A 22190-nucleotide genomic window follows, 5' to 3' on the forward strand; every position below is an offset into this window, starting at 1 on the left:
CCTTCCAGGCAAGGAGGTCTCTGGCAGCGGAGGGCAGTTTGCTGGTGGGGAGAGGATGCATCTTGCGTGCCAGATGCAGGGGGACTGGAGGGAGCTCCACAGGACCTAGTTGCCACAGGAACCCATGAAGACAACAAAGCGGGCATGTCAGAGGCACTCAAGGAGAGCTGAAGGCCCACCGGAATGGGTTGTCATGGAATCCAGGAGAAGAGCTTCAAAGGAGAACGGCTACCGTCAAACGCAGTTGTGAGGGCCAGCCTCCAAGAGCCTCACGGACTTTAGTGACCAAGAGGTCACAGGTGGGCTTGCAAGGGAAGTTTCAGAGAACCTCTGAGACATGAGCCGAAGGGAGTAGAGGATGACATGTGAGCATGGCAGTTTCCTCGGCCGAGGAGTCTGCATGAGAAGGAGTGGAGAGAGGTGGACAGCAAAGGGTGAGAATGTGGGGTGTTAGACCTCACCATGCCAGGGCCCAAAGCTCCAGACCCCGGGGAAGGTGCAGGAAAGGGGCCAGCGGATGGAGTGAAGCCCCTCCGGGAGAGGAGGTAGTGCTGTCAGGGGCTGGGGAAAGGGCTGGCCCTGACTGGAGAAGGGCCACCAAATCCTTTGGGCCTGGACAGAAGAAGATAAGGCTGGCGGAGGGTGAGGTAGGGTCATGGGTGGGGGAGCATGGTGGGGGTGCTTAGGTGATGGTTGGGTCACCTGCTTAGAGTGGGGTGGGCCTGGTTGAGCAGGAGATGGGAGCACAGGACAGAACAAGGGACATGTGTGGATGGGGGGGGCAGAGACCATGCCCTGAGGTCTCAGGGGGGCTAGAGACCCTAATTTGTCCTGGCACTGCCCTGGGGGACTGAGTGACTTTCCCCAACAGCACCCTGTGGTCTTATGTGGAGGGACAGTCATTGGATTCAGGGTGGGGGCTTCGTGGGGTGGGTTGCAGAGAACAGAAACCCAAGATGACGCATAAGCTGGAGGAGGTGACGTGTGGTCCCACGTGGGGGGCCGCCCTCCAAGCAGCCCTGAGCCAGGCCCTCCTTCGGCTCTTCCTGGGGACTTCTCATTCTAGGCCCGGAGAAGGAAGTGACCGTCTCGGGAGGAGCCGGTGGGGTGGGGCGGGCGGGTCTCCACGTAGCCTCCCCAGGCGGCCACAGGCCCATATTCAGTGGCCCGGGCGTTTCAGGCTCCAAAGCAAGAACGCCCGGATGGACGGGCTGCTTTTTATGTAAAGTTGGGGAAGCCGACTGCCTTGCCTCTCCCTCCCCATGCCCTGCCCACTTCCTGCCTTGAAGGCCATGGCATTCAAACTTTTTGTTGGCAACCACAACCCACAAGTAAGAATTAATTTGACATCATGATTCAGCAGACACACACACACACACACACACACGCACGCACGCACAACTGCAACAGCCGTTTCACCGTCCATCTCCACCCTTACCCCGTAACCCTCCCAAGTGCTCTGGCTGTCCTCCTGGGCTCTCAGCCATTTCATGAAGAATGCTGGTTACGGCCCAAGTGGATCTCGCGGGTCCCTCGACGGGTCCCAGAGAAGCACTGTGCTAAGGCGACCGGAGGTTGCGGCGGTCCCCTCTTACTGCTGCTACCGGCCCCTCCTCTAGGAGGGGTGTCTAATCTCAGAGCATACGCCTCCTGGCCCCGTGATGCCGGCAGAAGGCAGTGCCTGTGGCTTAGCGGTGAACAGGATTCCATGTTTGATGTAACTTCTCCTCCCCCCCACCTTCCATCTCCCACCGAAAAGAGAAACTGGCCACCCTGGAGAAGCCCCACAGACAGGGGACTTCCAGGCACCCCGTTCCCCACAGGCGGTTCCGTGGCTGACATAACCACGCACCCCTCACCCTGGCTGCTTCCTGCGTACCCCCACCCCCTCACACTTAGGGGACCTGCAACCTCTCCTGACATGCATTTCCATACACACTCCACATACACTCTAGGGGGATACATTTGGGGGTGCCTGCCAGCCCCCACTTCCTCCTTGGAACGTGCCCCCACCCAGTCCTTGTGGTGGGAAGGCCGGGTAGCCACCTGTGTTTTGTTCCTGTGGGCAGGCCCAGAGCTGGAGGTGGGGGGGCGGCCCGTTGCTGGGCTCCGAGAATCAGACTCACTTCCCCAAACTCCAGCAGGAGACACAGGGAGGGCACTGAGTGTGTGTCGGGGGCTGAGGCTATAAAGGAGAGTTAGAACCATGGCTACAGAGCCCTACCAAAGCACAGTCACGGAGAAGAGAAAAGCCAAGGTCCCCTTAGAGGATGGGGGGCAGGGGTGCTAGGGAGTAGGTGAAAGAGGGAGACGGTGAAAGAGCCAGCCAACGGGGAGAGCAGCTGAGTCAGCAGCGCTCCAGGTTCTGTGAAGCCTCGCTGGGCTTCCAGCTCTTCATTCTGGATGCTTTGGACAGCACCCTCTGGGACTTGGGAAACCTAGGAAATCCATAAGGGGCTTCTCTGAGCCAGGCCAGCATTGCACACCGTCCCCGAGACCCCAGCTGCCCCCTGCCAGGAACGCAGTCTGCTGCAGACTGGGCTCCCGCCACGATCACCTGGCCCCAGGTCCCGGGGCCTCGTCCAGGGACACCCACGGTAGGGCTCCTCCAGCTCAACACCAAACCGGCTGACTGCGCGCTTGCTTGCTGGTTTTTGCCGGGTGACCGGGCAGGGGTGGTGGTTTAGAAGCAGAAACAAACACCCAAACCACTCCTTAAAATTCACAAAATAGCTAATTCGCCAAACCTTCGTTTTTTGTCAATTTATTTAGAAAACAATTAACATGGGCAAATGCGGTACCTCGGTGTTACAACAGAGTATAGAAATGTCTAGCAATAGTCAAATAATTTGATCTTTAAATACAAAATAACCACATGAACACCTAATATACAGGTTTCATCTGAATACATATTTATTAGATAAATATTAGAGGTTGTCACATCATCTAACTACATACAGCTTTGCAAGACTAGAAACCACAATTAGTTTTCTGACCAGTTTAAAGTAGGAAATGGTTGCATTGTACATAGATGTACAAAGACGATGACGGTTTCTGTGGGGGTCACTTCAGGCTACGGTGGGCGTGTTTATGTGTGTACGTGTGAATCACCTGCAATCATGATATCAAAAATTATACAAAGTATGAATTTGGTTACAATTTTCTTCTGAAATCCCCATTTCTTCGCATTATTTCCATAGCACCCTAAAAATACACAGGTGGCGGGACTAGTACACTGAAGCTAAACAGTACATGTGGTAAAAGAAAAACAGAACAGAACTTCCTTTGCACGCAGGGTCAGAGTACGGTACAGGAGACACGTGGAGAGACCTCACAAACGCGACAGACAGGTTCTAGTTTTTCCACGTTAAGATGGAGTTCCAAGCCTTTTTTTTTGTTTTGTTTTGTTCCGTAAAATAAAAACAATACACATTCCAAGGGAAATGAATGCATCTGTTAATGTGTCTCTATTTCTCATTTACATATGTACACACGTCCCTTGTCCCTTGAGTCGCTGCTGCTGACGTCGTCCTGTCTAGATGGTCAGGTCGAGGGAGCAGACAGGTAGCTCTCTGGGGGGTTTCGGGCTTCCGTGAGGGAGAAAGTATTAGAAGTTTCTTAAAAAATAAAATGGCTACAGGGAACATGATACACGGGTAAAGCTTCGAACCAAGAAGATGGGGTGATTGCCTGTACTCGGGCCTTCCCGCCTGCCCGCCGGCACCCTGTCCGTCCTGTGGTGGCAGCGGAAACGCGTCTATGGCCGGGGTGAATGCTTGTCCTATGGAAGCGGCTTGCTGAGGCCTCGTTTTTGCTGAGGTTACTTATGGCTCCAAGTAGTCGTCCAAAAGGATGAGGGAAGCATCTCCCCAGAGTTCAGAACCGCCCTGGCTCAGGGAGGCTGTTGTCACCTGAATCTGTCACCAGCCGGGGCTTGATCTAGCCCCGGACACCTTTCTGCCTCCCTCACCCCCCTGGCCTGGCTCCAAAATCACTCTGGGAGAGTACGTCCCCAGAGCACGGGCTTCAGGCACCGCGGTTCAGGAAGGTTCTTTGCCCAACGTGCTGGTGGAGGTTCGCGTGGGAGGGGCCCCCGGAAACCTGCCTCAGGGGACCGAGCCCTGGCTTCCACGGCGATGGTTGAGGGAGGTGCCCAGAGCCCGGGCTGTGGGGAGCAGATCGACCCTCTGTACTAGAAAGCTGTGGGTAGGTCGGTGAGCAGAGTGGGGACACCCGATAAGAACCAGAATGGACCCCAGGCCTTTCTGGGAAAAAAGTAGCACGGCAGGAAGCAGGAACTTCTAAGGAAGGCATTTGTAAGTCTGTCTGGGGCAGAACATTCCCAGATGGCCTAACACAGAGTGTGGCCACCTGCCAGGGCTCTCGGCCACCGGGCAAGGACGGCCACATGCTACCTGGCAGCATCTAGTCCCCACCAGCCGACCGGGGGTGGCTCTGAACAGCGGGAGGCCTGATCTCACTCACCCACGTACTTTGTCCCTTCATCTGTACAAATAGCCCTGGTTGCTTTTTTGTTTTTGTTTGTTGTTTTTTAAAAAAAAGGACTCGGTCTCTGTTGTTGAGTCAAGGTATTTTAAAAACACCAGCAAAGGCTATAACCAGGTCATGAAAATGTTGAATATTATCAAAGACAATACTAAAATATTCACAAAGATATTTACAAAAGCAATTCTTAAAATAATTGATTTGCATACTGAACACCACACTGTCTGAAAAAACCTCGACAACGGGACAAAGGAAAAGGGGGCGGGGATCATGGCAGCTTTCCTACAGAGAACCTTGTGCCGGCTGTCTGGTAGAGTGACTGGAAAACCAACAGCTGGGGCCACCGTTCCGGTCAAATCCAGAGGAGTGCTGGGGACCACCCGCCACGGGGAGGGGGGAAGGGGGGACACGGAGATTGAGAACACGGGACAGTGGACGGAAAGCAGGAGGCCCCAGGCAGCAGCAGGGAGGGGGCGCAACGAATTCACAGACGTGACCCAAGTGACCCGACGGCCCAGCAGCATCACAGGCCATGCGGCTTAGGTGGGGGCACAGAGGACCCCCCAAACAAACGGACACCCACACAAGCTCCCCAGGAGACTCCAAGAGCAGTAAGCCGGATGGAGCGAAGCAGTGGAGGGAAAACCAGAGGCTGCTTCTGCTCGAGCGAGCAGGAGTGTGGGCAGCTTTGCAGGGCAGAGGGACACAGAGGGAGAGAGAGGCCGGCAGCCAAGCGCGGCACGGAAACACCACGGGATGCTGGCGGGCACATTCCGGCACGTGTGGTGACGGACTGGGGTGCAGCCGGGGCAGCCTGGAGCACAGGGACAGACGGGGCAGCCGGGCCGGAGAGACGCCAACGCCCGGGGTGCCTGCTGCCAAGGCTACGCAGGCGCCCGAGCCCGCGCCTCCCCTGCCTCTCCACCGGCACCCCCGGCTGGCAGGGTGGACAAGGGAGAACAGGGACAGAGGGAAGCGGGTGTCCCATGTAACAGTCTGGGAGAGGTGGGTGGGGTGGGAGGAAGGAAACAGGACGCATGGAGAGAAATGGTTTGCTTGCCGTCCAAGTCCACCGTCCCTTTTCTCAGATGACTTCGTAGCTTAATTAAATTGTCATTTAAAAACAGGGAGTGGCTTGGAGCAAAGTTGTAAGTTGCCGTTCCTATCCGACTCTGGCTGGCGGCATCCCCCTGCCCCCCAACTAAGGGCACAATAATTTCGGCTGGGTACTCTCTCTCTGTCCGCGCCCCCGCCCCCGGAGGCCAGGGCGCCCCCCCTCCCTCCGCGGCCTGAGTCCAGAGGTCGTGGGGCCAGCTGTGTTGTCCTGGCTCTTGAGGAGGCCCTGACCCCCTTTCCCACCAGTCCCCAAGCAGGAATGGCACACCCTCTCTCAAACACAGAATCTTGTCCTTTTTCTCTGCTTTCTGAGAGAGGAGTGTTTTTACAGGGTATCTTGGCTTAGAGGTCAGGGGTCAAAGTGACGACCTTGGCCCCTGAGAGAGTTCTCTTTCCCAGAGGTTTGTGCTTTTCTGTGGTGGGTGGTGGTGGTGGTGGTGGGTGGGCCGTTCTCACTGCTGCCAACCGTCACTGTTCCTCCAAGGTTGGGGGGTGGGGCCTGCCTGGGTCTCGGGGTGCCCCTCTCTCAGGCTCACAGTCACTTGAAGGAGGCTCTGGGCCAGGAAGCAGGGAGGCAGGATTACAGTTTAGAAACCGGAAGAACCTCAGGGGCACTGGAGGGTCGTTTGGAATCAGCACACACAGAGGGACCGGATGCCTTCGTCAGCGTGTGCCCTCTCGCCGGGCCGGTTCCCCACCGCGAGGGTCATCTTCAGGGGCACCAGACCCACACAGCCTTCACAGTGCACCCTCCCGCCCCTCCGCTCTGAGAAGGCCGCAGCAGGGGCGGTCTGAGGGCATGGGCTCCCAGTGGTAAAGTGTGTGGGGGACAGATGGGGAAGGAGGCAGAGTGGGGAGGGATGGCCCCAATGGAGGGGTGGGCTTCAGTTGTTCTCAAAGAGAGACAGGAGGTCATCGTTACTATTGCTCGGCAGGTCAGGGGGATCCAGGTACGAGAGGAGCTCATCGGGATTTGTGAGTTCTGGAAGGAGCTGGAAAAGAAGTACAGAAGCCCACATGAGGTGTCAGCTGAGGGGCTGGGATGGCCCAGGGTGAGGACTGCGGGGGCACGTGCCCTCTAGCTGCTGCCCGGAGTCCTGGCCCAACAGGGGAAGCTAACCGTGCCGGCTGTCCTCAAAGGCACCCAGGCCACTGTGCTAGTCTGCGGCACACCTGTGCTTACTTCCAGCGTGGTGGTGGGGGGCCTTGGCCTACCAGCTGGCAAGGCTCATAGCAGGTCAAGGGGCCTTCTCTTGATCCCAGTGTGCCTCCGGCCCGAAGACTCTGCCCAGAGGGGGTGTGGGTCACGAGGGTCTCCCAGTCGAAACCGTGTGGCTTTGCACGTAAGGCCGCATGGTGCCCATAGCTCTCTCGCCACCCTGGACCTCCCTTCAAGAGCTCACTGCTCCCTGGTGAGCCTATGACTGGAGGGCAGCATAGCACCGTCCTTCCCTGCGGCCCTGGGGCCAAGGCTGCACACTGTCCTTACCCTCCATTGTGAGGCCCCTGGAGGCTTTTTGTCACAATGGGGATCCTCATGCACCTATAAGCACCCCCGCTGGCCTGGTCTGAGGAGGGGAGCTGGCTGAGAATCCAAGATGGCCGCACCGCTGAATAAACCCCATTCACCATAAAGACGGATGCTGCCGGGGTTGAGGGTGACAGTGGGGCTGGGGCGGGCAGCCGGGAGTGGCTGAGGAGGGAGCAGATTCCTCTCTGGGAATCTACAGCCCAGGGGCGTGGGGTGGGAGGGGAGGGGCAGCTGCTGCCTCCCTTCCTGGCCAACCCTAGCCAGCCGCCCAGCCCCCACCACACGGAGCCTCCTTCCACCCCACTTTCCAGACCATTCGGGTCTCAACGTGGGAGACCCCTGAATCTCAGTCACCCACTTCTGCCCCTGGAACCCTGGCAAGACCCGAGGCTGGTCCTTTCTCAGAGTGAGCGATGGAGCAAGCAGAAGCACAGGGCATGGACGACGCACGGACAGGAAACTGGACACAGACACACACCAGCGAGACAGACAGAGGGACCCTGTCACTCCAGCCCCTCTCCTGCCTCAGGCCAGAGTGTGGCAGACACGCAGATGGCAAGCTTGATGTTGGGGACGGGGTACGGGGAGGGGGTCAGAAGAAGGGCAGGGGCCTTCCTGGGCTTCCTCCAGAACCCTGCCCCAGGGGGGACTCTGTGAGGGCCTGGGGGGAAGGTGGGGCGGGGCAGGGTGGCGCTGCAGGGCTGTGGCAGAGGGGACCAGAGGGCAGGTGCCGGCAAGGTCAGGGAAAGGATGCTGGTACCCTCGGGGAGGCTTCCCTGTTGGGGGTTTCCCTGGTTCTAGAGCCAGGGGAGGCAGGCTGGCTAGGCCCACCCACCACCCACCCACCCCCTCATAGCTGCACCTCCTCCACCCTGGGCCTTGAGCCCTCAACACCCACCCCTGCTCTTGGGCAGGACCCGGCACCAGGCCTAGCCCCAGGCCAAGGCCAGTGGTGACCCCAACTTACATCCAGCGAAGGCTCCGGCATGTCAGATGCTCCCTGTGCTCCGGCCTGACCCTCTAAGGCTGAGGAGGGGTTAAAGGTCAGGTCGCTGTGTGGATGGTTGCTGGGAGCGGCCTGTGGCGGTTGCCGGGGAGGCTGGGAAGGAGGAGGAGGAGCCCCACTGTGATGTAATGGAGGCCCTGACTGGCTGCTGGGGTGTGGGACGTGCAAACCTTGTTGTATGGAGGGATGGGGCTGGTCAGAACTGCCAGCGTGTGGCATCTGTGGAGGAGGAGAGAGCAGGAGAAAAGAAATGTGAGGTGACGAGGTACAGCGACGAGATGCCTGGAGAAATGAAAACCAAACAAAACCAGGAAAATAACAAACCCTCAAAACAAAGCCACCCCCTCACGAAGCTCAATGCTTTGTTGTTGTTGTTTTGCAGAGAAACAAACAAACATAAGTCCTCCCCCCAAACTGCCAGTCAGGGAGGCTGTGGAGGGGGAGGCGGGGAGGGGGCCTCTGAGGCCGTGTGGGTCTGGGAGGGAGGCGGCCAGGGGCTCTGAGACAAGCAGACGCTGAGAGCGGGGTCCAGGCCCCGGCAAGCCCTTCCGCCTCTGCGGCCCGGATCCCATCACCACAAGGAACAGCAACGGCAGAATGGAGAAGCAAAATGGGCATGTTTCCAGGGAGCGGGGAGGCAGGAGGGGTGCTGCTGGCAGCGTGGTGCAGGACCCCCTGCGGGCCAGGGCAGCGGAGAGCAGACACGGACAGACAGCATGGGCAGGCGTGCAGCTCAGGAGGGGTCTGCGCCCCGCCATGGGCCCTGGGCGGTGGGTGACGCTGGACACAGAGGTTCCTTCCGAGAGCCCCAGGTGGCAGGGGCGGGCACCTCAGGATGAGCCCTGCCTGCTGCCTGGGGCAGGGTGGAATTGAACCCAAGCCGGAGGAGTAGAGCCGGGGGGCTTCTCTGCAATGCCAGACCCTTCCTGTTGGTCACCCACCTAGGCGGCAATAGGCTTCAGCCCCAGGAGCTGAGGAAGGCAGTCCCCTCCAGGCCCTGCCCTGGGCCCGAGGGCTCACTGAGTCAGTCGGGGGAGGGGACGTGGGTGCCTTGCTGAGGCTGGGGCAGGTGGCACTTCCCTGACAAACCAGAGGGCCCGTGCTCTGCCATGTGCCTATGCACTGGAACACGGGGCTGTGTCTGGCCAGGGGCCATACGCTGGGTGACACTTAAACTTCCCCACTGGCCTGTGTGCTGTCCCAGGCAGCCTCCCCTCACAGTCTCGATCCTGGCACGCAAGTCCACACCCTCGGCCCACTGCCAGGGCCCCGACAGGTTGCCCCCACCCTGCTTGCACTACACTTGTCGAGGAGAGACTGACTTGCCAGGCCGCCGATGAGCATGGGTCTCCTGGGTCTTTTTGTACCTTCCTACCCACCCCATCGTCCAGGCCACATGACATTTTGTTTTCCTTCATGGGTTTGGAAACGGCAGCCTCAGCTCCAGACCCTAGTTCCTCTTCCCGTTTCTCCTGAAGCTGCTCCCAGCCTTGTGGTGGGCTCGGTTCAGCGAGCCCCTCCAAGCTGGGACCTGACTGCAGGACTGTGGGACTGTGCGGGGGATGAACACGAGGTAAGAAGGACCGAGAGAGGCGGGAAGGATGGCCACCACAACTGTCAGTATGAGGCCAGCTTGTGACCCCCCACCCATGCCTGTGGGTGCCCCGCAGTGCCCACTCTGGGGGGCAGGGAGTGGCCCCACACTCCTGGAGCAGCCCAGACCAGGACAGACAGTCCCCGGATCTGCTGACACAGTTGTGCGCCTTGGCCCTGACAACTTGCTGGAATGTCCCAGGGTCCAGAGGGGCAGGTGCTCTATGGGACCTGCTGGTCAACCTGCCACCTCTCCTGCAAGGGAGGGTCCTCTGGCGAACCAACACTTGACTGGAGCCTTTCCGCCAGTCCCCGCGCGGGGGTGTCCTTCCTGGCGGGTGCTCGGCCAGGGCCAGGCTGCTCTGGTGTAGGGCGGTGAATCTGTGACTGCACCGTCCCTCTTGCACGGCTGTCCTTCTGGGTCCAGCTGCCGGCTAGCGAAAGCCCAGACATGGGGAAAGACAGCGCCTATCTGGGGAGCATCTTGCGGGGGGGCCTGTGAAGTCACCTAAGGGCTTAGGTCCCTTTGCAAAGACCCCAGGTGGGCCGGTTAAGAAGGCAGGAGAAAGCCTTGTTGGACCCAGAAGGACGTGGCCTCCCGTTGACGTTTTCCAGAACTGAGAACCGTGAGTCAGGGTGTGTGACACGCGAGTGTGTGTGGAGTGTGATTTGGGTGACTCGGGCATGGAATGCTGAGGAAGGGGGCCTAGGAGAGAGGCCCCCAGAAGTCAGAAGCCCTGTGACAGCAGCTATGTCTGGGGTGGATTCTGGAGTTCCAGAGGAAAGTTGCTACACTGCCCTCACCCCGTTAGCTTCCAGTTAACAGTCACTCCTGCTGAGAATCCGTGGCTCTGGCCCACAAGACGGCTTCTGGCAGGGCCAACTCCGTATGCAACACAATACCATCCAGGGGCCCTTCCTCCCAGGCCACATGGTGGAAGATGAGAGGGCCCGGAGCCTCGTCCTCCGGTGTAGGCCCACCCACCCCCACTGCCAGGCCTGCTGTGACCATCCCTCCTGCTAAGGGGAGAGACCAGGGACGTCTAAGATGACTGAGGCCTGACTTCAGCCCTCAGGCCTCCATGTTCCCAAAACCCCAACTCCCTCTGTCCGAGCACTGCCAGAACTTTCGCCCCATTGGCACAAGGCCCGTGTCTGTCTTGCTCACACTGGGTGCAAGGCCTGGCCTGGGGCACCGGCCCAAGAAATGTCTGTGAAGTTGAACAGAACCATGCAGTGCTCACTATTGAGGACCTGGGGGGTGGCCGGGCCTCTTACCACTGGTGGGTGAGTGTTAACATGGGACACAGGACAAGAAGGGAATATTCTAGGCTAAACAGAATTGCCAGCATTTCTTCCTGCAGGAGGTGGTGAAACCCTAAAGATTCAGACCCCTGGGGAGCAAGTGCCTGGGTCTGAGACAAAATTCTAGATGGCTGGGGCTACAGTTAGTCCGCAGAAGAGTGTGTGTAAGTCAGGGAGAGAGGGTGCGGGGTGGGGGGCTGGTGTGTGCAGGGGCGTGGTGGGAACACATGCAAGGTGGACACGTGTATGCGTGGTGCGCGCAAACAGGAGCCTACAGCTTCCCCCAGCTGAGAATCCAGTGTCCTGAGTGAACAGCCAAGTCCGAGGATGGCAATGGGTCACGACCCAGCCTGGGTCAGGCTGCTCCCTCCCTCTGAGCACCCCCAGACCCATTCTCATTCTCAGTCCTCCTCTTTGCCTGGGAGAGAACTAGGCACACATCAGAAAGGTCCTCGGGGAGCTCTCTGCTCCCATCAGTCCCACACAGAGGATGGGGGCGAAGGGGTTGGGGACCGGGGGAAGGTCAGGGTGAGAAAGAGGTACTCACAGTTTCCTGCATGGGGTGGCTGAGGGGTTTCTCGAGGGCGGCCATGTTGTTGGGCATGTCCGGGGGGTGGGAGAGCTGGGGGGGCCCGTGCATGAAGTCGTTCATGGACGTGCCACCAGGGTTTCCATGGGGGAAGTCAAAGTTGCCGTGGCCCTGGTAGTTGTTGCCTGGGGAGGGAACAAGACGGCAGCGGGGCAGTGTTACTCCAGAGGAAAGACGGCGGGGGGGGGGGGGGGATATGTAAATTAAGATCTGAGTCCTGCCCCCTTTGGCTGGAGTCAGCTCCTGTGGCCTCAGACCTCTGGGCTGTATGACAGGGCAGTGATGCGGCCTTTTCTGGTGGGCCTTAGCACCCCAGGACACGAGCTGTTTTACAGTTATGGGGGCAGAGCTTGAGCAAGGGGTAGGCCAGGCTTCTGAGGTCGGGGGAGGGTAGGCAGGACGAGGCCCAAGTCCGAGCCTTCCACAGGATCTGCTGAGCTAGACCCCCAGACCGGTATCCCACTGCCCCCACGAGTTTCCACCTCCTCGATGGATAGACCCTGGCCCAGAGTGGGAAGTCAGGAACTGCCCAGCCCGCAAAGAAAGCTGCGTCAGATTCCAGAGAAGTCAGCTGTCTGGCTTCCCTGGCCACAGCTCCTTCCACTGCACGGCCATAGCAAGGCCAGCATGCTGGAAAGAGGGGTCCTCTGCACGCTGTGGGACCCTGCTATGTGGATTCACCTCTCCGGGCCTCTAATCATCCGGGAGCCCGGATCCTGTGAGGAGCTGCCATGCCCTGTGTTTAAGGGGGCTGGGAACTTTCTAGGAACCCAGGGCAGTAGGGTACAGCTTGGTCTGGGCGGCAGGGAGAGTGAGAGGTAGTGACGGTGACCTTGGTGGCCAAAGACTGGAGCTCCAGGCCCCTAAACTCTGCCCCTGGAAGGATGGGAGTGTTGTGGGGACAGGACAGCACAGATGTCACAGAGAAACACGGGACGGCCCCAGGAAGGGCTGAGAACTCTAAGTGGGAGTGCTCTGTTAGCGACCCCAGCAAAGCAGGCTCCAAAGAAGTCAAGGAGTGGTCTGTCCCCTGGAGCTTGGGGAGGCGGGCAGGGCAGCGTGGGAGAAGCAGGAGGCTGGCCCATGGGGCAGCTCTTCACTCAGGCCTTCCCAACTGGGTGCTGACCCACAGGACTGGATGGAACCAGGCGGCAAAGGAGAGGAGGACGGTGTTGAATGGGCCACCGTACCCCCAAGTCCAGTGACCTGGGTTGTGTTTTGGGGGTATACGTTACCACAACCCCCCTGCACCTGCCAACGTGAGCCCAGAAATCCTGGGCCCCTGCTGGGCCTCCTCTCCCCCTCCTTGTCCAGTATCACCCACCTTGGTTGCTGTAGTCGTTGGAGCTGGTGCCCCCCGGTGGAGGCGGGAGTGGGTAGGGGGACGGGCCAGGGCCCAGGGCTGCGATCATTTCCATGACGTTGGGCAGGATCATCTGGCTGGGACTCATGGTCTTGAACCGCTTGGAGGGGATGCCATCTGGGTCATCTTTAATGTGCAGGTCTGACTTGATGGGGACTGGCCGCCAGCTGCATGTGGGGTCGATGGTGACCTCTTCAAACTCGGAGCTGGGAGAAGGAAGGGGACAGAAGTGAGGTCCTGAGCCTCCAGCTCCGACACGCAGTGACATGTCTCTGCCCAGGCTCCCGTCCCCATTTTCGCCACGCTCTGCACAGGACAGAGGTGTGAGGGATTTTACGGGGAGACTAAGGCAAGGAAAAGCAAGTGGCTGGCTGGGCACAGGGTAGCTGGTCCCAAGGCCTCCCACCCAAGGAGTGGCTGTCTGGAGCACTGTCTTGCTCTGGCTGAGTTTGGTCCTTTCTGGAAAGTTCATTTGCCCCCAGGTAGAGAAGTCCCTGAGGCAGAGTCACTGGGAAGTGAGAGCTGGAGCAGGCGAGCTCTCTGCCAGCCTGGAGAGCGAGCGGGTATCAGGAGCATCCCCGTGCTCACGTTATCCTATCAGGCCAGCACCCTGCCACCCCCCACACAGGGCCCTAGCCGGGGAGGCCTACTCACTGTTGGATGGCGTTCAGGATACCCCACATGTACTGATCCACCTCCAGGCCCTCAAGCAGAGCGGTTTTACTGGGGAAAAAAAAAAAAAAAAAGAGGGGGGCTTGCCTTTGCTCTTGCACCCTGGAGAGTAGGAGCAGAGCCCAGCCCTCCCCACTGTGTCGAAGAGCTCTGCCTCTGCTGCCGGTTCCTATGGGACACGGTGACAGGAGGCAGCTGCCCTGTGACAGCTGGAGACAAGAGGACTGCCCACTGCCCACTCAGGTGCTCTGAGCACCTCTGCCGTGTCGGGGTTCCCTGCTTTGCTTTTAGGGCAGATGCAGGCAGCTGCGCCCCGGACAGCAGGGCCAGAGGGAGGCTGGGGAGCTCCTCCCCTTCTCCGCTGGGGGGGGAGCCGCCTGCCGGGGCGGCTTCTACTCACTTGCACACAGGACACCTCCAGGTCCCTCTCTCGCAATTCAGCTGCAGGTACGACTCCAGGTCGAAGCACTGCAGAGGCCAGGAGACAGGCAGACAGACGGACAGATGAGAAGATGCAGAGAATGTAAGTGCCACTGCCTCCGGGACCCTCATGAAGGTCTCCCAGAGGGGACAGAGAGGCGTGCTGGGAGAGACTGGGGCTGCGGGGTTGTGGGTGGCCATCTCGCGGCGCCCAACGGTGCCCATCACTGACCCTGACACGTGATGGCCCCTCTCATGGAGGCCGGGGGCAGTGTGGACGCCATCCGCCCCGTCAGCCCAGCCCTGGCACCGAGAACACATCCAGTCCAGTTAGTCAACGTGTGTCAGACAAATCGAGAGCCCAAACTCTTTGTGCCCACACTGTTTTCCCAGAGGGAAGCTCTCTAGACCTGCTCCCTATACGGGAGGGTGGGGCTGAGGGCTCGCCTGGCCTGGCCCCCAGCCTCCACAGGGATGCCTTCTTGCACCCTCTTCTGGGATTCCTTCCTGAGCAGTACCCCCCACAGGGAATCCCACCCACCCAGGCTGCCCACATTTGCACAGTGCTCTACGGAAGCAACCCTGGCCACTTCCTAAGCACCTGCTGGGGGTAAGGTCCCAGGACACAGCCGTGATCAGGCAGAGGTGTCCCTACTCTTGGGCTCCAAACCAGCTATGGCCGTGTGTGCAGGACTTCCAGCTGGCACCCGACATCTGTCAGGACGGGGACTAAGTGGGTTCTGCGGTCCTCTGGGAACCAAGCCCTGGGCACGTAGAGAAGCTGCCCCAAAGACAAATGATGGCTGGGGTGGGTGAGTACGATCGGCTTCTGATGGCCACAGAGCGCCCCGGGGATCAGAGCCAGACCCCGCTGGCCCCTCGGCCTGCCCCTCCGCGTCCCAGCTGGACACCCCCCCCCCCACTCCCCCGGAGCCGCTGCCGCCGGGACCACTCACCTGGACATGCTTGCAGTCGTGGCCTCGAGCAGGCAGCTGGATGCGCCGGAATGTGATGGGGCACTTCAGAGACACCTTGATGGCCGTCTGCTCCACGCCATCCTCCCCGTTGAGGGTCGTGTTGCCCGACGAGGCAGCCACGCTGCTGAAATTCCGCTTGACTGTGGGGCAGGAGGCACAGGTGGGTGCAGAGGACAGGGCTGTCCCGCACAGGTGGCACTCCCTGCTGGGGCTCAAACACCGCCCCCGCCCCCGGCCGCTTCTCCACTGCCCCGAAGACACTGGGAGGCCCCAGGAATAACTGGCGCACCCCGGCCTGATCACAGGGGAGCTTGGCCCTCCGGGTGCCCTGGGCCACCCAGCACTCCGGAACGGCAGCCCCCATGGGTGATGTGCGGGAGGCATGTGTCCCTAGAGGTCACCATGGCAGCTCCCCAGTCTCTGCAGAAGAGGCCCGCCTTCATCAGGAAGGGGCACTTCCTACCACACGTGCAGAAACCCAGTCTGGCACTGCCCACTGATTTTCTGGGTCAGGCGCTCTTGCACTCACTTCTGCAAGGGTGGGAATGGGAACGGACAAGCACCTGGCGGGAACCGGGGGCTCGGGAGGTCATGTGAAGCAGCACAGTCACAGGGAGGGGCTGTGGGGCCCCTCCCTGCATGGTGTCCCTCGCTAATGACCTGGGTGTTTCCTCCAAAGGACTGGGCTCTGGGCCAAGTCCCTCTCTCTAGTTTAGCCACGAGCTGTCCAGGTGGGGAGGCCAGTCAAGAAACCACCCCCGGCCCCCCCTTCTGCTGAAGATCCCCTCTGCCCAGTTTCTAGAAGTGATTTTCTAGGTGATCACCTCTTCCAGGAAGCCTGCCTGTCCTGTCTACACTATGGTGTTTCCTTTTAATTTGCCTCACACCCTGTGCTGGGAGCCAGCTCGTCTAGGCTAGGCAGGTCTCACAGGCCATGCTCATCTGATTGTCCCCACAGCTCCGGAGGGAGGGACATGAATTGGGGGTGGGGACTGGGGCCAAGGGACACTCGGGCCCCGGGGTTTGTGCACGGAGCCCAAGGTTGGTCCTGGCACATGACGAGCACGGACGGACGCTGAGCACGGGCTGGGGCCGGCTCTCCCTCCCCGCGCCCACACTCACTTTTTGTGATACAGTGCTCTGCGGGCAGGAGACGTTTCTTGAGGAGGCCTTGCAGCACGGAGCGCACGGAGGGCCGGTGGACCAGCTGCAGCACGAAGAGGTGGGACTGCCGGGAAAGAGTGTGTGCTCAGCCCCCACCCTGCGGTGCCCCCACGGCCGGCCCCACGTGTGCCCGAAGGCCCCCTTTGAAGGCCAAGCTCAGGAAAGGGCCCACGATCCATAGTGATGCCACTCTAGAAGAGGGGCCCTTGAGACCCCAGGATGTGTCCTGGGACCTGTGAGCCTGGAGACCCAGGCAAGGGTCACCACCTGGGACAGCTGCCTGGCCACACTGAAACACCCCTGGCATGAGGTTACGGGACACCTGGCATCAGGACTGGAGCTGGCCTGACTTCCTAACCTCGCCCAGCACTGCTCCCCATTATGTATCCTCAACCCTTCCTGCCAGAGGGTGTCATCCCTGTTTTCACTTCTCCAGGAAGCCTTCCAGGATTGTACAGGCTTTTCATTCTGACAGCACTCCCCATCCTGTGACTCCCGACTCTAGGTAGCCTTGGTGTCCCTATGCTCCTAAGGGCAGGATCAGTGATTTTCCTTCTCCTTGTCCCCCACCGGGGCCAGCAGAGCGGGACTGGCAATCTACTCCCACACAGGGCCCTGGGCAAGCTGTGTGCCAGGCCCTGATCTCTGGGGGGATAGGAGAGTGGCTCAGATGTGGTCCCAGAGCAGGTCACAGATCGGAGGGACATATACACACACGATTCTAAGATACCAGGGTTGGGTGAAGAAGGGAGAAAGTTAACTCCAGACTTGATGGAGTTGGGTCTGGGTCAAAAGGTGATCAGAATATAAAATTTCTTGTGAGTGAAGCCAGAACAGCGCCCGGCTTCGAGGCACAGAGACCTTCACCAGTGGAAGATGGTGGAGGGCACGGGAGGTGTCCAGGAGGAAGGGCCCGCGGGAGGAAGTGCAGGTAGGTGTGCGGACTGCATGGGGCCTGTGGTGTGAGAGTGGAAAAGGCCACATCTATGGCCAGAGCACGGTGGTGGCTCTGAAGGTTATCCCACAGCCCCAGGGCACCACCGTACGTGTGTGGACGCACGTTTCTGAAAGGTCCCTTCAGTGGCTATGGGGACGGGGCCAGAGCCGCAAGGACAGGGCTGCGGACTGGAGCGCCGCGGGGCTCCCCACGCCACGCCCTCAGCCCGCCCCCTCCCGCACACTCACGCAGCAGCAGGCCGTGACAGTGATCTGGATGGTGTTGCGGCCCGGCTGGCAAACATGCTTGAGGTGCAGGGGCTTGTGGGAGGTCTTGTTGTCGCCGCGCTCGATGGTGAGGGGCGTGGCGTTCACGCTGACCTGCACGGACGCCGGCCAGTTGGTGTTCATCTGCCGGTCCTCGTGGTGGTAGCACTTGAACTGCAGCTCCAGGTCAGACCTGAGGGGCGGGGCGGGGCTCAGACGGCACGGCCTCGGTGACACGCGGCCAGGCAGCGCGCCTCCACCTCGCCACGGCCCCAGTCCTCAGCTGCGACGGCTGCCCCTGCTTCCCTGCACTCTCCTCTCCCACCCTGGACGGCCCCCTGCCCACATCCCCAGTCAAAACCCGTCCCAACAACCCAAACTCCCCCACGCTGTTCACTCCAGCCACACCCCACAGCTCTGCCGGTCTCCTCCGGACCCCTCCCTACAGGGTGACCGCTGCTCTCCCAGGACAGAGACAGACGGACAAAAAGGACAGACACTAATGTGACAAGACCAGCCGGAAGGCTGATTATGTCCAACCCAGACTTCAGTTGGGAGAATCACCCGGGCCTGGGCCATGTCTGGTTCAGTTCCCTGCCCAGAGGGGCACCTAAGACACAGCACGGAAGGAGACCCTCGTGAGCCCAGCAGTGACCACGTACATGTGGAAACCAAGCAGGCCAGGGCCAAGGGACACCTCCCAGGCGAAAGCACTCAGGTAAGGAGGGACGGGTGAGCAGGGACACCCCCACCCCGCGCCTCTCCACCCTCCTGCCTGAGCACCTGTGCCCTTCCCCCCACCCCAGCTCTGTCTGCAGACCCCACTGAAGCCCGCTTGGTGTGGTCAAGGCACTGAGCTTGTAAGCCATCTTGTGCCTTTTGGGTGCCCATTGGGCGGCTGAGAGACTCTGGTCACAGTGGTGGCAGGGCAGTGTGGGTCCTGCCTGAGGAGGAAGGACAGAGGGTGGAGACACCAACGGGTTCTGGCATCCAAGAGAACTGGGACCGAGTCCCAGCTCTGTCGCTTGCTGTGAGAACTCCCCCCAGGCTAATTGACTTATCTCGCCTCAGGGTCAATGGGAAAAGCCTTGCCCACTGACAAGATCAAGGCAGGTTGGGTGTAGAAGGTAGAGAACACAGGGCCTGGCCCAGCCAGGGACCTCCAGCCCTTGTCCTGTGGTGTGTCGTGATGTCTGAGCAGCGGCCTGGCTCAGTGGCCAGCCGCTGGCAACCTGGAGGGCTTGTTGGTCCTGCCCAGCCCAGACTCATCCCTCTACGTTCTTGCTCTAGCCACAGCAAGCCACGTTCAAGTTCCTCCTGCCAGCTCAGGGTCCCTCCTGGCTGCCTTACTGGCTTTTGGGTCTGAGCTAGCCACATTGTCTTCTGGGAGGTCATCCCTGACCCCGCCCTCAGGACTACAGTGAGTGAAAGCTGCTCCCTGCCCTTGGGCCACTATACCTGCCAAGGCCGGCCTGCCTGCAGGTTCCCCACGACATCCCCCAAACCCTGCCCAGAGCAGGGCCCAGTCAATGATGCCGAACAGGTGAGGCAGTGGGCAGGTGCTGCTCCTACGTGCTCAGGGCAATGCCTAGGCCAGGGAGGTCACCACCAGAGGCCTCCCCCACCCAGCTTGGGCCTGTGCCCCCAGCATGACACTCACCTCCACATCAGTGTCTGGTGGACCGTGGGCCGCAGGTGAAAGACATGGTTGCTGACGGCTAGGTTGTGCTCGAGGCGGAAGGGCTCCAGCACCACGCCATCCCGCACCGGGAACGTGAGCCGCAGCTCATCGTTGTGGTTGGCTGGGCAGGGAGGGAGCTGGATGAGTCGCATGCCCGTGGCCACCATGGGCACACAGAAGCATGGGCTCCGGGGCTATGGGTGGAGCTCGCTCCCCACGTGCTGTGCACTCGTAGCTGCATGCTCGTGGGACCATGCAGTTGAGTGTGTAAACAGGGCCCCAGAAACTGGGCTATAGGCACAGCAGAGAGCCAGAGAGCCCCTTGCTTCTGTCAGTCCACCCCACCCCAGGCCCACCATCCCTGGGTCCCATGTCCCATTCATCCTGGCTCTACTCCCCTCTGACCCCATATACCCCCTACTCTGGAAGCCCCAGGCTCCTCCACCCAGTTCTCCAGGGCTGGAAGCAACTTTTGCTCCCAACCTCCAGCGGCTCAGGGCTGTTGGCAGCCCAGCTCCACCCCAAATTTCCCTTGTGGGTGTGGCTTATCTGCTTCCAAGCCCTCCCGCTCTTTCCACATGCCCCACCCCCACAGGCAGTCCAACTTCCAAGCCCCCTGGCTCCAGGCCACTGCAGGGCCCTAGGTGGAGCTGGCCAGACAGAGGTAGGACATAGGGCACTCACCTGGGGGTGGCGGCAGAGCGCTCATATTTGGCTTGATGTCAGGTGGAAAGGGTGGCTTAACGTCTTGGCTGGGGGACAGGTACGGGGGGATGCTGCTCCCGGGGGTCATGGGGGGCGTGGGATTCCCTGGAACAGGTGAGTGGGGGTAATTTGCCACAGGAACTGGCCTGGGAGGCTGGAGGGAAAGAGAAGCCACACATAGGTTACGGGGTCAGAGGGATAGGAGGCACTATGGCTATGGACATACACCCTACCCACCCTGTAATCCTGAGGCTATGGTCCCTGCTCCCCCAAGGGAGGAAAGCCAGTCCCCCTGTGGGAATCTTTCCATCCCGGCCAGCACTCAGGTCTCTGACCGCCTACATCATCACTCTGGGCTACACTCTCCACCCCTAGCCCAGCGGGGTCCTCAGATGGAGCTGGGCCTGCAGCACCCCGGGAAGTTGGCTCCCCAGGAGCCCCTCTCCCTTCTGCTCTTAGTCCTTACTCCTCCTTGGCCCACCTGCCTGGACCTGTGGATTCTGTCTGAGCAGCACCGTACTCCAGAGCTGACGACCCGAAGTGCACCCCCACATGGGCCTGCAGTGGGAACGGCCAGGCCCCTTAGACACACGAGTACAGGTGGGTTAGCACTCAGATGAACACTGCAACATACCCTATTGACGTTCCCTTGGCTGTAGTTACTGTAGCTGCTTCCCGAGAACGTGTTATTTTGTCCATTAAATTGCTCTGGCTGTTAAAGCAAGACACACAATGAGGTGAAAGTGGCAGGCAGAAAAGCTACCGGAAGCCTGCTTTCTCTCCCGATATGAAAACTGGCCAGGAGTAGGATACAGGGGGTGCTGACGAGGCCCATCCAGTGCTGGGGTGCGGAGCGGGACCGGGGTGGAGCAGGTCACGCCCTCCTCCATCCCGGGGACAGCATTTCGTCTCCCTGTCCACAGCTAGTAATATAGCAAGAAATTGCAAGACTAGGAACACCTAGACTGCAAAAGTTGGAGCCGTGGTGGGTGGTCATGGACGTTAGCATGATTCCCTGGCAAATGTGCCTGAAAAAATTCATCATGGTGTTCCTTCGAAAGTGAAGAATCAAAAACAACGTAAACGTCTGATAGGAAGGGAATGATGAAATACGGCGTGGTCCGGTGAGGCTCCCTTAAGCCGTGAGAACCAGAGAGACTCCGTAGCAATAAGCACCACGCCCGTGATTTCATGTCGGGTGAAAGACTGATTTAAAATTACAACCTTAATAACAACTATAAACATACTGATGCCCACGTGCATTAGAGGAAGAAGGCTTTAGAAGCTAATATTAATATATCCAGGTGGATGCTTTTCTTTTAAAAAAAACATGTTTCCTGGGGCGCCTGGGTGGCATAGTCGTTGGGCGTCTGCCTTCGGCTCAGGGCGTGATCCCGGCGTTATGGGATCGAGCCCCACATCAGGCTCCGCTGCTGGGAGCCTGCTTCTTCCTCTCCCATTCCCCCTGCTTGTGTTCCCTCTCTTGCTGGCTGTCTCTCTGTGTCAAATAAATAAATAAAATCTTTAAAAACAAAACAAAACAAAAAAAACCCCCCAAAAAAAACATGTTTCCTTTATGATCATCTGGTGTGTGCTGTAAACAGTAAAAGGGGAGGGGCAAATCCTTGTCAACCCACGACAACAGGAACCAAGAGAAGCCAGCCTGACATCTTGGCCATGGCTCCCAGCGGGCGAGGACACATCCGGAAATTTCCGCCTGCCCCCTGGTGACTTCAGGACCAAGCTGCCATGGGTGGGGGTGGGGATGGGGATATGAGGTGGTGAGGAAGCAAGGGGCCGGTGGGGTGGTAGGACTCACCTTGTAATACTGCCCCATGTTGACCGTGGGGGGTGGGTACTGCCCGGTGCTCGGCTGGCTGGGCATCCTCTGGCCCGGGTAGTTGGGAGAGGTGAGCGGCCGTGGGGGGTTGGGGGTGGGGTACTGGCCTGGCTGGGTGGGGAACTGGCTGTTTGGTCCGTATTGCTGGTTTCCATAGTTGGGCTGTGGCAGCAGACAGAGGAGAGGAGAAAGGTGGTCAGTGTCGCAGAGCCAAGCCACTCACCAGAAGGCCAGGAGTGCCCTGGCCCCTAACCTTTGTCCCTGCTGTTTTCCACCAACGAACTGCCTTCTCCACCCAGAGAGGGGCCACCAGAGGATGCCCGAACCCCCGGCTACCCTGACATCCAGGGACACGACGTTCTGTCTGGCTCGAGGCCACCTCCCTGTGAAGCGGTCTTCTCCAAGTACGCTGCCCCCCAAAATGAGGGCATTTCAGAGCCTCTCATTCATGCCATCGAGGGGGGCTCGATTCTAAACCCCCTTTATGTCTCTCCCAGCGCTTGGTGTGTGGCAGGGGAA

The 22190-nt window shown here is 59.7% G+C and overlaps 1 protein-coding gene across 11 annotated transcripts in view; it reads right to left on the reverse strand.

Moving 5' to 3' along the window:
• Nucleotides 1-2748: 2748 nt before the first annotated feature.
• The window catches only part of ZMIZ1 (zinc finger MIZ-type containing 1), a 233940-nt gene continuing 214498 nt past the window's right edge, over nt 2749-22190 (reverse strand). For 9 of the 11 annotated variants that reach the window (XM_057308716.1, XM_026504542.4, XM_026504540.4 and 6 more), the window contains 13 exons: nt 21651-21833; nt 20466-20543; nt 19811-19985; nt 19106-19247; nt 17428-17638; nt 16201-16306; nt 15058-15218; nt 14082-14149; nt 13664-13732; nt 12971-13215; nt 11605-11771; nt 8121-8378; nt 2749-6614 (listed from right to left, as the gene is read on the reverse strand). In XM_057308716.1, the coding sequence (XP_057164699.1) occupies nt 6507-6614; nt 8121-8378; nt 11605-11771; nt 12971-13215; nt 13664-13732; nt 14082-14149; nt 15058-15218; nt 16201-16306; nt 17428-17638; nt 19106-19247; nt 19811-19985; nt 20466-20543; nt 21651-21833 (1971 nt within the window). In that variant the 3' untranslated portion in view covers nt 2749-6506. The remainder of the gene's footprint in view (nt 6615-8120; nt 8379-11604; nt 11772-12970; nt 13216-13663; nt 13733-14081; nt 14150-15057; nt 15219-16200; nt 16307-17427; nt 17639-19105; nt 19248-19810; nt 19986-20465; nt 20544-21650; nt 21834-22190) is intronic. The other 2 variants (XM_057308718.1, XM_057308719.1) reach the window with 2 other exon arrangements.

Source organism: Ursus arctos, unplaced genomic scaffold, assembly GCF_023065955.2.
Source record: "Ursus arctos isolate Adak ecotype North America unplaced genomic scaffold, UrsArc2.0 scaffold_7, whole genome shotgun sequence".
Classification (NCBI taxonomy): Eukaryota; Metazoa; Chordata; class Mammalia; order Carnivora; family Ursidae; genus Ursus; species Ursus arctos.